At 27.2% G+C, this 14,325-nt stretch overlaps 1 protein-coding gene across 1 annotated transcript; it reads left to right on the forward strand.

The window, feature by feature from the left end:
- The first annotated feature begins 814 nt into the window (after positions 1–814).
- Positions 815–14,064, forward strand: LOC107453114 (multiple coagulation factor deficiency protein 2 homolog). Its single transcript, XM_016069806.3, has 5 exons — positions 815–902; positions 4,498–4,598; positions 7,677–7,760; positions 12,719–12,843; positions 13,811–14,064. Exons 2-5 carry the CDS (start codon positions 4,498–4,500, stop codon positions 13,927–13,929), a joined length of 429 nt encoding a protein of 142 aa, XP_015925292.1. The 5' UTR covers positions 815–902; the 3' UTR covers positions 13,930–14,064.
- Positions 14,065–14,325: the final 261 nt, after the last annotated feature.

The following is a 14,325-nucleotide window of genomic DNA, read 5'->3' on the forward strand; positions in this document are numbered from 1 at the left end:
CACACACAACGTCAAACATATTCACTCGACTGCTAAAGACAACATAGGAGTGACCATGACCGTGAACTCAATACAACTCTCACGATCAGCACTCAAAAAGTACGGAGACCTTAATACAGTTCTCCCGGCTTCTCACAAAAACAGCAATGAATCAAGTGGTATCATCGAATTCTGTCACAGATAAAATTCTGGTGGGAGAGTACCGCAGTGTAGTGTATCAACCACTGCAAAAATATAATTCTATTTCACTAGTATATAAGACATGTTAATTCGATTCTATGGTGGGGTACCTTTACATAGATGAAGGTTGACATTGTCGATAACAACTCACTCCCCACACACTTATAATTGAAAAAGTTAAAAAAAATAATAACAATTCAAATGTTTTTAGTTAAAAATTTTTTTTCACATTTTCGTGGTATTTTCAATTCAGTATTCCTCAGTATTTTTCAATTTGGTCAAAAATTGGTTAGGTAAATATGTAAACACAGTGACAATCTCTTATTGAAAGAAGAAAAAAGCTTCAAGATGCAACTCAGTATGTAAATCTCTAATATTGTTAAATTGCTTTTACTAAATTAAGTAGGGTATAATTATGCACAATTATTGAACAAAACTAGTTTTTTTTAAAGTTACGTTATTTCACATTTCGCTCTTGTAGTTATAAATGATGTTTTAGCGTGATGCTTAAAACATCCACTGATGCTGTGTTTAAAATCAAACAATTTTCATTATGCAATATTTTTGAGGAAATAAATGAGAATAACAAAATAATACAATCGCGTTACGTTTGAGGAAAATTCTTAACTTAATCGAGCAGCTTGTAACACCGTCAAATAACCAACGGTTAGACAAGGTTTCATTTATAGAATTTTTAGTAATTAATCGTTACTAATTAGTAGGTAAGTAGTATTATAGATTTTATAACTCAGATATATTTTATTAATAAAGTTATAAAATAATTCAAGGAAAGTTAATCTTCTTTCACTCTAAATTATTTGCGTATTATTCAAAATAAAATAATCAATATTATACCGCTTCATTTTTCAGCATTGCGTTAATAAAATTTGTGGTAATTTTTATATAATTAAAATTTAAAAAAAATTACGTTTCTAAAATTAAAATGAAATGTGTTTTAATTAACATTTAAAGTATTATTTAGTCAACAAAATATACGTCATTTTAATTAAAAAATAATTGAAATCGCTGTTTTCTTCTTTCAAATGGTAAAGTTTTTTTTTTGCCGAGTTTGTGTTTTAAACGTTCCTTGTGTTTTTTACAATTTTTATTATTTTTCCATATATATTTAAGTTAAGGTTGCTGATTCCAATTATTATGGAATTGAAAAATTCATCTATAACTTTTTTTGTAAAAAATGTTACAGTTAAAATTATCTTTTTATTTTGCGTAGCTTTTCTCTTATTGTTGTGGAATAATTATAATAAAAATGTGCCCTATGTCATTCAAAAATAAAATTCTAGACCTAATTTTAAAAGACATAATTACCATTGCCATTTTATTCACAAATAAAATTTTTATGCGAAAGATCAACTTATTATTTTTAGAAAACGATTCTATAAATCGAGGACCTGGGGTTTCGATTTCTATTTTGTTTCTTTGAACTTTTGTATAGCGAGAAGCAAATTAAAGTATTTGCTTGAGTAATGAGTTTTTCTAAAACAAATATAACAATGTTTTACGAATTTTTTAAAAACAAATGTGAACATATTTGTTGTAAAAACTATGAATGATATTATTTAATTACTTTTGTCTTAATTTGTTTTTCGCTTAAAAAATGAACGCATTATTTTCGAAAACGCTTTTATGAACGACATGTTTTCAGAATCGTTAAATTTTCAAACATAAATTTTCTGTCGTTGAAAGTATGTAAATATATTTTTGAGGGAAAAAAATAATTCGACATAATTTCTATTTAAATTATTTCTCTTAGAAAATATGAATGATATTCTTTAATCGCATAAGAAATAATTATTTTATTTGAAAAGAAAATTACAGTGAAAAATGAATTATTTTTTTTTAGAAAGCGATTCTAAAAAAGTAAGGATTTTCTGAATTTTTTTCGAGCTTTCAATTTTAAATCGTTGTAGTCGAACAGTAGAAAACGTAGCAAAACAATTGCTAAATATTATTCTGTAGCAAATGTAAATTGTGAAGATTTTAAACTTGCTTAAACATAATTTTTGTGGAAAATTACGAAAAATATATTTCTTAATAGCACAACGATCATCTCACTGAGAAATGAAAATTGTAGACTGACAAATGAACAAACTGTTCCAGAAACTGATTTTGGATGTCGAGATTTTGAAATGGTTTCTAAATTTTAAAATTTAAACATTTGTAGTAAAGTAACATGAAACATGTTAAAGAACAAAACCTAAAGTGAAATAATGGGCACATGTTTCTAGTCATAATGTTTTTCTATTTTCAAATTTTCAATTCCCGCTGCCTATATATTTAATAAAATAAAGGTTGTGTGCTTGTTATCTGCACAACGGATTGTGATGCAAAAATTTCTCATCGTGGCATTAAAAATAATTATTGCAGCACTAAAAAAATATAACATTAAACAGTAAATCTAATGAGTACAGTTGCAAACAAATTATGGAAGCCCAATGTCTAATTTTTTAATTCGGTTTTAATTATGAATTTTTCTGGTGCATGTGAGGTGCATTTTCTGTGATTTTTCAAAGCGTGATGCGTTTTCGGTGATTTTCGTGAAGTTCGTCGCGCTTAAACAAAATATTCTACGTCGCGCTTAAACAAAATATTCTAGAATTTTAGCTTCTTTTTTTCATCGTGAAGTTTAAACTTTTTCGTTTGAAATTGCCAATTTCATTTATTCTGAACATGATGTTTTCTATTTATTAAATAATAATCTGAGAAACAATTTTTTCGACACCTTTCTCCCTAAAATATTTGAATTGGAACTTCATGGAATCAAAGACAGGTAATAATTTAGAATTTAAATAAACATAGGCAGCAAATTTTCCCCATTTTATAACCGGAGCGAAAAAAAGCAAATAATTAGATGATTTTGAATTAATTTTTAAATGTAGAGAAAATTAAAAATTTCTGATTATATATCTAATATTTTTTTAAGTTTATCTAATATTTTATTTAACATTTATTATTAACTTCAATATATGTGCACAGTTATGTTTCGTTAAACAATTGTTGACAAAAAAAATTGTGTTTACTTGTTTTTGAAATTTTGTTGCGATTGCGGTTATTTATATTTTTAAACATTTTATAATTGCGTGAATTGTAAAAGTATTTTTAAAAATATTGTATACAAGGTATACTATAAGGCTTAATAAGTATTTTTTGAATTTTTGTGAAAAAAGAAGTACTTTGGGAGTCGCGGATGATTTAAGTAAAGGAAAAATCGTTTGAAAGAAATTTAAAAGAATGACATTTTAAGGAAAAAAGGATGAAGTTCAACAAAACTAAATCGTTATCAAAATTTGTTCATTAATTGACCAGGAAAGAGAGATTAAAAACATTATAACCTGTTTATTTGTCAAAGCAAAACATAGAGAAATCGTAAGGCAAATATAAGAAATAACTTGAGAGCTGCAATCAAACTGGTTTTGATGCTTTGGTTGGGGGAGGAGTTATCGACAATGCCAACCTTCATCTACCAAAAGGTACCTCTAGATTGAATCAAGTTAGCAGATTTTATATACTAGTGAATTCATGTTTAATTTTTGTAGTGGTAGTTACTCCACAATACTCCCCCACCAGAATTTTATCAGGGATAGAATTCAATGAACGGATACCACTGGTTGCTGTTGGGTGACCGGGAGAGCTGGATTAAGGTCACCAGGTTTTTTTGAGTGCTGAATGTGAGAGGTGTATTAACTTCACAGTCGTAATCGCTCCCGTGTTGCAGTTAGCTGTCGAGTGTATGCAGGCTGACGTTGTGTTTGATCGAGAAGAGACTGAGTAGCAACTGCGTTAGGAGGTGGATAATGTTGCAGTCATAAGTAGCAAGTCAACTGTTCAATGTGAACCATCCATCGAAGTAGGCACCATCATATCATCATATCGAAGTGGGTGTTACTGTCAAGATAGGCGTGATCATATCACGTCCGGGTCACCATTGTGGGGAGGGGGGGTAATCGACAATGCCAACCTTCATCTACCAAAAGGTACCTCTAGGTTGAATCAAGTTAGCATGTCCTATATACTAGTGAATTCATGTTTAATTTTCGTAGTGGTAATTACGCCACACTTTTAATCTAACCATTTTTTGCGTTTTACGCACTCAAATATTTATTTTTTGTCCTTAATCTAAAGCATTTTATTTATTTTTTGTCCTAAATCTTGGTTCCCACCAAAGAAATTTTAAATTTTTGAATTTGAAAGGAGAGAATTTATTTTTTCATGTTTAAAAAGCAAATAAATAAACATTTTCAGCTTTAAAATTTTTTTTTTATGAGTAACAACTTTTGATGTACGTGATATGTCTTACAGATGATGAAAATGATTTGGAGGATAGAACTGATACCATTATTAGCATCATTTTTATTGGCTGAAGAATTGAATACTGAGACAAAAATTAAGGTAGACAAAGAGTATGTATAGATAATTTTTTTGAGTGTTTTAAATGATTTTGCTTTTATTTTCAATTTCACCTTTTTTGGGAATAAAAATTAAAATCGTATTGAGAATAAAGAAGGGATTGTCAAAATATGCCAATAAAAACTGGACGCTCAGAGTAATAATGGCCTAACCGTCAATTGCGAGTTTCTTGTAGCTCGAGGGGACATCTTTGGTAGAGATGAGATGTTAAACAAAATGTAATATCATTTTTAAAGCTTAGTCAGTTGTTTTGGCTGGTAGATTACAGCAGGATTTTAAAACAATTTTGTGATCTCTGGCCTAAAGCAATAAATATATACATAATCTTGATTTTCTACTATGATTTCAGTTTAATTTTCTCAAAAATATTAGAATATTGAAAATGCCAAATCCATAAGCGACTTTAATGTTTTCTCAAGAGGGACTTTATATTTTTAGGAAATTGAGAGAATTAGTTTAAATAATACTCATATGGATAGAAAATATTCTGGTAAAACTACCTTATTTTACGGTTATGACATTTCTGATGAAAAGAAAAGAAACAATTTGGGTTGATGAAACCAAAATAAAAATAAAGCCCTGCTTCATTGTTAATTTTCCCAAATTCATTACCAAAGTGCCTAGGGAGAAATTACCGAGTATTTTGGTGCTCCCATGGAGGCAGAATCACTGTGAACGTTTCTATACGCTAGTAGTTTTGACAAAGCTTTTTTTTTTCAATTTAGAATTCATTTTATTTCGAGAAGCACCCGATCATGGTCTTTCTACATGACGAAAATTTCAAACGTTAAAATCTCAAATTTATGATTATTTCTTAATACACAATATTCTCTAAAAATCAACCACAAATTTAATTTTTTAAATTCTTATGAAATTAATAAAAACAAGTATGAAAATTTGGGGTCAGAAATTAATATTTATTCGAAGAAAAAACAGAAACACTCGAATCACTGATCAGGAACGAAAATTGTAACAAATGACAAGATAGATTTGATTAGACACACCTTGGAGTTTCACCTTTTTTGGTGTTTTATACTTAGACTATATTCGCTGCCAGAATTTGTCCAATTTTGAAAGTGTTTTCCTCACTTAAATATGACCTATAAAGCTCATGCTTAATCGTTTTCGTTCATTTTTGATAAGAATTATAAAAATATACATTAAGGGAACATTGGGAGCATCCTATATAGTAATATACCCATAACGAGGTTTTCTTTTAGATTTTCGAATAACTTTTTTTCCTAAAATAATGGAATCAAAAATCTAATTCTGATAAATCGGTGGTTAATTGGTTCACCTAAATTAAATAATTTCAAAATCGCAAAATTGTTTAAAGCATGTTATAATGATGTACTAAATAATTAAAAGTACTTTTAAAAAATTGATTTAATCTGTATGCAATTGGGGAATTAATATTCTAAATAAAATTATAAAAAATTCAATTAGCGAAAATCAGCCAGAAACCTTGAACAACATTTGATCTGAAGGTCGGATTTTTTACGTACTAAGATTTTATCGTAATGATTCAAAGAGGGGATCTCAAATATGCTAATAAGTTAGTGCAGACTATATTTTAAGTTACGAAATCAGAAATAAAAACGTACTTTCTCTGAACAAACATGAGTTTATTTCGGCAGATTTGGATTTTTGACCCTAACTACATGAGAGGTAGCCGCAATTTGCGAAATATGGTTCCAATAGTTTGGTCAAATGAATGGTCGAAAGTTCTGACCACTTAATGTTAATTTTATTTTTTGCGTATTTCACAACACATCGAGAGCGTTTATGAAAATTGAAAAATTTTCGGGCATATATTTAAAACTTGTTTAGCTGAAGGTAACACCATACGAAAATAGTTTTTAATAATTATATAATATTTCATAATATTTCTAGTATTTCTAAATTCGTAAAGAATCTGAATTGTAAAGTATAAACTTTTCACGTCATTTTAAAGAATATATTTTTAAATGGCAAATCACAAAATTGTTCGAATAGTTTATAAAGAATTGAATTGTTTGAATTTCGTATCCCTCCCCTCTACAGTGAGGGTCCAAATTCTTCGATAAAAAAGGTATGCTCATTTATGTTCGTTTAAGTACGTTTTTTAGTCTGATTTCGTATTTTAAAATATCGTCTGCAGTAATTAATTAGCATATTTGAGGTAACCTCTTCGAACCTTTTAAGATTAAATGAATCTCAGAGCATGAAATCATTTGCTGAAATATTGTTCAAGGTGATCCGTTTTTTTCACATAGAATTAGGAAAAGCTTATTTTTTCATAAAATACGTTCAGAAATCAATTTTTGTCTCGATTTTTTTATTTTGGTTCCCTATAAAATATTTTAAAAATTAATTTCCTTGACATTTTTTTTTAAATTAGTAAAACTATAGTCTGAATTACAGAGAAATGTTATAAAAGCTTCTACTTTATTTCAAGAGGATAAAAAAAAAGAGCTTATTTTTAAAGAGCGGAAAAATGGCAACGATTTCCGAATAATTCTATTTAGCAGTCTGCTGCCGTAAACATATCTTTACTTTTTCTGTAGGATGAGTTATAATTTTGCTTAAATTACTTTTAATACAACTTATAAATTTGCTTATTAGTTTTATTCTAATTCGGCGAAATATTTGGATGTTTTTTTCTGTTGACATATGAGTTAATGAAGACAAAAGTACATTTTTAAAGTTTTGGATGCATTTTATCTTTTAAAAAACTCTTTTTATGTTGCCTGAAAGCTTTTTACTGAATTTGATATCATGTTCTTGTTTTTTGCAATACAATAGGATGTACAGCAAATTCGTCTAGGCAAAAGATTTTTATAGGAGATTTTTTTAGAATATTTATATTCTTTAGCCTCAAATGCTTTTAACCTGAAATATTAGAACAAAAATAATGCTAATGGATAAAAAAATGAGCAAGTAAATAAAACTTTTTACTCAATTATCGGGGCAGCTATTCATACTTTTACTTTGCAACTTTAATCTAATCAGTTGTTAGATGCATGTGCTCTCAATAAGTATTCATTATTATGTATCATTAATTTAAAATTTATGATAGTGTTATTTTGTAGACATTTGGAGTTCGATTTCGCTGGTATATTTGGCGACGTTGCGGATATATTCTCAAATTTTGATATAGACTTTCAATACTTTGCGTAAGTATACTTTGCGTTTACTTTGTTTAAAGAAACACAAAAAATTACAGTAGTAAATATTTGATAGTTAAAATATTGATAGCGTGCATACATATTGACTTTTGATTATTAAAAATATGTATTTTGCGTCAACAGCGTGTTTACAGCACTTAAGGAATCCGAAAAGTTTCGAATTTTTTTTCAAAATATTAATAAAAAATTTAAAAAAACAAGTTGTTCATTGGTTTTGTTTTGTTTAAAAACTTATAAAACTAGCAAAACAATTATTATTTTTTTAAATGGTCATTTTTAAGAAACAATAAGGTATTTTCCTGCTATACGCTAAGCACAGTAGAAAATATTTCTATTGTCGAAAATCAAATATGTTTTCATGATTTTGTTTAGAAGTCTATCAACTATGTTTTGAACTATTACCTTAAAAGCAAGTGCGTATACTACTGAGTTAGGGATCATTGTAGTTAAAAATTTCGGTACTTGTCTTTGCGAAAAAAAGATGCATAAAAAATGAAATTCATCTTTTTTTCTTAGTCTGTTGTTCTAACCATTTATAAACACTAATAAAAAACTGTAAACAATTATCTTAGAAACAATCGTGTTTATAGTGATGTAAAATGTGAAAAACTCTGATTTTGAGTTTAACGCATTTAAAGACTTAAAATAATTAGCTTATAAATTGTTATCACCTTGTGCAAAAACTGCTGTAACTTTGTAAGTAATATGGCACAAGCAAAAGTAAAGTATTTTTAGACAACTAAGAGTACGGGAATTTTAAATTTATAATAAACTCATTTCCGAAAAGTTTGCCTAAAATTATGTTTTTGCAGTAGTCAGATGCCTTAAGAAATACGAAATTTTAGTTCCTTTTTCTTGCATACCTTCAATATGAGTTGCAATTCAAAGCAGTTACACCTGAACCGATTTGAGCAACATAATGATAAGCCACATTTATAAATTGTTCGAGGGATCAATTTTTTTGGATTACTTTCATTAACTATAAAAACTTTTAACTTTTAAATTTAACTTTTTTAAAAAATGTAAATTACCTATTTGAAAACATTCCTAAGTAACCTTTTGATGTAAAAATGTCACAGTTGAAAATTGAAACGTCAAAATATTTGATTATTAAAAATACTTATATCATAATATTTGATATTTTGAACTACCTATTTTCGTCCAGCACAGTGTTCACAGCATTCAGGATACACAAAATTTCAGTTACTCTTTATACCCTTTCAATATGACAACACCATGTTAAGCCACATTTTCAAACTGTTCGAAGGATCAATTTCTCAAAACTGTGTTTAGTAAGAAAAAAAAACTATGATTACTATAGAATGCTTCAGTTTATTGTGCTGTTACCTCAACAAAATTCTTAAAAAAATCTAAATAACCAATTGCAAAACATGATTAATAAAACATTTTAACGTAAAAATGTCACCCTTCGAAAAATTTGTCTATCATCTCGAATCTATCAAGTTGCAACGAAAAATGAAACATAATAATTTTACTTAGAAATTAATAAAAATTGTATTTAAAGAAACTTTTATTTTATTATTTATTGGCGCTAAATATTTTTGATACTTATTACGCATCCTAGAATATGCGGCTTTAAATAAATGTTTTTCATGCGGGTCGTATAACAGTTTTCTTAAATCTTTATTTTTATTGTGCTTTATCTTTGTTACGTAAGACAAAGGCTTTTATCTTAAGAGCAAAAACGAGAAAACCAGAATTTTTTTTCGAGTGTTCCTTTTTTTTGCTTCAGTTATCTTGCAACGAAAATCGAACTTTCTAAAGAACTTTTGTCTTTATCGTTGTTTACTTTCTTCGAGATCATTTAAAGAATATTTAATAGTTAATGATAGTTCGCTCGAAATTTTTAAAAAAAGATTCTGCTAGTTAAGACATTTCTCGTTTGAACTTTCGCGGTGGTAGTAATATTGTTCACAATATAGCTGATTTTTTAAAAATGCTTTAGCTATAGAATATAGTATTTAATTTTTAGAAATGAAATAGTACTTTCAAAGAACTAAAAATGATTAATTTTTAAATTTTTCGATTGAAATTTATTAATCGAATATCGAATCTGTTTTAAATAAATGATCGCATGACATATATTTTTATTATTTTATGTTTCATTATCGCAATTTATTTTAAAAAGCAAGGGTAACAATTTTTAATTCGCTACTTTAATTATGGTTTTTTATTAACTAATACATTTATAACTACTTGTTTGGTATTTTGAGGCTATTTTAAATTATTACAATGCCGTTTTTGAAAAAAATATATTATTCAATTTTAACCAAATAGTAATTTAAAATGATAAATTAAAATTTTATTTTAGAAGATACTACAAAATGTCGAAAGGTAAATTTGCTTCGGAGTATTTCTTTGTGAAGTATAATATTTAATTTGAGATAGAAATTAGTAGGAAATAAAGTAATAAATATTTATGTAAGAAGATCAGTTTTAAAATTATGAACTAAATGTAGGTGAAGGAAATATTAAGTTTCTGAGTAAATAAAATACAATTTCAGGAATTCTTCGATTTAAATTGGTTTTGTCTTTCTCTTGTTATTTCAAATTATTATGATGACTTGTTAATTTTTTATTTTTATTTTGAACAAATAAACTATAACAAATATATCAAATTGCGATAAAATATGACAAAGTTCGTTTTCAGGGAGTTTCAGTTCAGGCTAATGCATGTTTTAATTTCGATGACAAAATTTGGTATACAATAAATTGTTGCAAACGTTATGTAAATTATTATTTTTAAAAATTTTGAACTTATTAAGAATAATAAAAAATTAAGAAAGTGGTGAACCATGGAGGAATGCATTGATATATGTTTCCAAAGTGTAGACAAAGTATTACATTATCACTAAAATAATTTCATTAAATTTGAATTCGAAAAAAAGAGGAAAAAAATGAAAAAAATCATCAATATAACTTTACAAAGCGTTGTCTATGTTATCAACTTAGTTTTACGAACTTTTTTAAATTTAAGATAAGGAAAAATAATTGGTTGTTTCAGTGATCCATGCTTCCGTAACGTAGTCACTCATTTTGAGCGAGATCGTTTAGTTAACAGTTTTAAATTTAAGAAAATTATATAAAAACATTCAAATTTATTTCAAAACGTAATAATTTATTATCAAATACCGTATTTCATTAATAATTTTAAAAATTAAAATTAAAAAGAAAATTATTGATTCATATTTTCTGAGCGCAATCTCATTTATATTATCTACTCGATAAATTTATTAAATATTTTGACTTCTTTTGGAATGTATAGAATTGTATGAAACTAATTCACAAGGAATCCTGTAACACTACATTTAATATTTTATAATCTTTTGCAATTAAAAATTATAAATATAGTGCACAAGTTAAGTGGAATAAATTAAGATTTAAGCAAGAGAAATACCAGTAAACTTTGTTGCTGCAAAATAAAGTTGGGTGCAAAAATATCAAAATAAGTCTAAATAGCTGATGAAACGTAAACGTTTTTCTAATAATCGCTTTTCAATTCGTAACTGTTTTTAAGAGCTAAATCAACTGATATCTATTATATAAAATAATTATTTATTTTGTTTCTGAAGAAAAGCTTACCTTATAAGCGACAGTAAACCAAAAGTAGCTCCCATTGTGAGAGGTAGAACAAAAGATAAACTGAACTAAAGCAATTTTCAACTAGAATTCTATAAAATATTAAAAATACTGCAAACGATATAATAATCGATAGAAAAATGTTGAATAATTGGGTATAATATAGCTTACGTCACAGGTTGTGTTGTTCCTACTAAATTTAACCCACGAACGGCATTTTCTGCGAGTCTAACTTCAAGCCACAAATAAACAAACGAAGTGTTCGATCGTTTAAATAGCTGCTCGCCAGATTTTATTGCATTATAAAGAAAAGTTATTGAAACTAAATACAACTAAATAAACAACAACAACTAAAACAAATAACAACAACTACTAATAACAATAACTAAATAAACAACAACTAAATTCCATTCGTTTAGCATTGCGTCATATGCTGTTCCTACTAAATCGAAGTAGTTGTGTTTTTTTCATATTATACCCAATTATAATGCTTACAAATATGCAAATGATAGTTTTCTAATACAATTCTTTACACATGTTTCCTTCAGAAATAAAATATTTTTAAAGTGTACAGTTTCACCTTCTTCAGTGGTTAACCATTTTAAGTTTTTTTTGTTTTGAAGTCAGTTTTTGCCCCCTAATATGGATACTTTCATTTACTTAATTTTTGATTAGGAGTCATATAGTATATAAAGATGTCCATAACAAAATACCATTTACTTTCCTGATTATAACTGAATTATTTCCTGAGTCCTACTTTATTTAGGAAAATGAGAAATATTTTACAGTATTCTTCATCAATCCTTACATATCCTATACAACCCCTATATGCTCTATTTTTTACACTATCTTTTAAGTTTTAAAAGCAAAATAATAAAAATTGCAATCATAATAGTAACAATTATAATAATAATTATAATATATATCAGTTATCAATAAATCGTCAGTTTTTGCCCCCTAATATGGATACTTTCATTTACTTAATTTTTGATTAGGAGTCATATAGTATATATTAAAGATGTCCATAACAAAATTCCATTTACATTCCTGATTAAAACTGAATTATTTCCTGAGTCCTACTCTATTTAGAAAAATGAGAAATATTTTACTGTATTCTTCAACAATCCTCACATATCCTATACAACTCCTACATGTACTATTTTTTGCACTATCTTTTAAGTTATAAAAGCAAAATAATAAAAATTATAATAATAATAACAACAATTATAATAATAATTATAATATATATCAGTTATAAATAAATAGCTGGTTTTGTTGAGTTGATAATAATAAAGGTAATGATGTTTACCTTGTTTATTTGTCATAAGAAAACATTGAAATTTTAGGTTACATGATTTTGATGAAAATCAGAGACTTGACGGATTGGAGCTACTTGTTGCTTTAATTCATCACTCTGATGAAGAAGAAACAAATTCAGTAAAAGAGGGAAACCTCTTGCTAAGTGTTGAAAGTGAGACATTTTAGATTTGTGTTATATATCTTTAAGATGAAAGGTTATAAAATAAAATTAATTACAGTTAACGCTGTTATGCTTTTCAAGCATCAAAAACTATTGATTTGAGTTTCTAAGAGAAGAAAAAGGAAATACTAGCAAACTGTATGAAAAAGAGGTTTTTAATTGGATTATAATTTGTAAAGTTCATAAAAAATCTAATTTATAACTAAGTAAAAAGAGAAAAATAAAAACAGATTTTGATAATTGTTAAAGTCAACCAGAATTTTACTACAGGAAAACCTGCTTTCGAAAATTAATGCTCAGAGTATTAAAATGATGTTAAAGTTCTAGCTAAAATTAATCGAAAATTTTTTTGACTGTTGTTAAATGAAATAAAAAAATAATAATAAATAATTAAAAATTTCCGATAAAATACGTAAAATTAACTTTAAGGGGTCCAAAATTTGGCCCGCTCTCCTGACGAAATTTTTGGGACCATATTTCCCAGATTGCGGCTACTCCTTAAATTTTCAAGGTCAGAAATCATAATCCGTTGGAAAAAAATGCATGCTTAATTACAGAAAAATCGTTTTCGTGCCTGATTTTGTGTCTTAAAATACCGTCTGCACTTATTAATTAGCATATTTGAGGTCTCTTCCTCGAACCATTAGGATTGTAACCTTTTTTGCTTTGCTGTTTACCAGTTAATATTAAAAAAATTGAAAAAAAAGGAAGTACAAACAGCTTAAAGGATTCATTGATTGAATAATTGTTTTCACTAAAATTACTTTTACTTGAATCATACCCACTACTTCTATTTTTAGGAGTAGGAAATGTTATCTTGTACCAGTTTATATTAAAAAAAATTACTTTTAAAAGGAAAAAAAAATCGAAAATAAACTGTATGTTTTATTATTAACTGCATATGTCTTTTGTTATATTCTATTCAATACCAACTGTATTTATTCTTTTTTCATTACAGAGCAGGTGGATGACATATTCAAAGACCATGACACGAATAACGACGGATTTCTATCCTACAAAGAGTTCATGTCAGTTCAACGTGTTTATCCGGATTTAAGTAGCGATGGAGGAAAATGAGTAGAAAGGAAGGATTTGTTTTTTGGCTAACTTCATTCGGTTTCATCTGTGATAATATATTTGCTTCGTCGAGGATAATGGATGAATTTTTCGTGTATAAACAGAGAGTCTGACAGTAAAATAGTTAAAAATGCATCTCGGAACTTCTTACAGACATCTGTTCTTTATTGGAACAACAGTAGTTTGTTGCTAAAAAGCGATAAAAGTTTGTGTGTTTGCCTAAATAGAATAAATAGACATAAGGGGAAATTTTCAGAATGAAGAAAGGGGAATTGAATTTGATTCTAAAAAAGTGTAGTGCTAATATGAGTATGAAATTTGATCATAATTTAATATTTGACCTTTCATACTAGTTAAATTATAGAAAAATATTTTTTTTAAAAATAAAGCCGTATA

Source organism: Parasteatoda tepidariorum, chromosome 3, assembly GCF_043381705.1.
Source record: "Parasteatoda tepidariorum isolate YZ-2023 chromosome 3, CAS_Ptep_4.0, whole genome shotgun sequence".
NCBI classification, from domain to species: domain Eukaryota; kingdom Metazoa; phylum Arthropoda; class Arachnida; order Araneae; family Theridiidae; genus Parasteatoda; species Parasteatoda tepidariorum.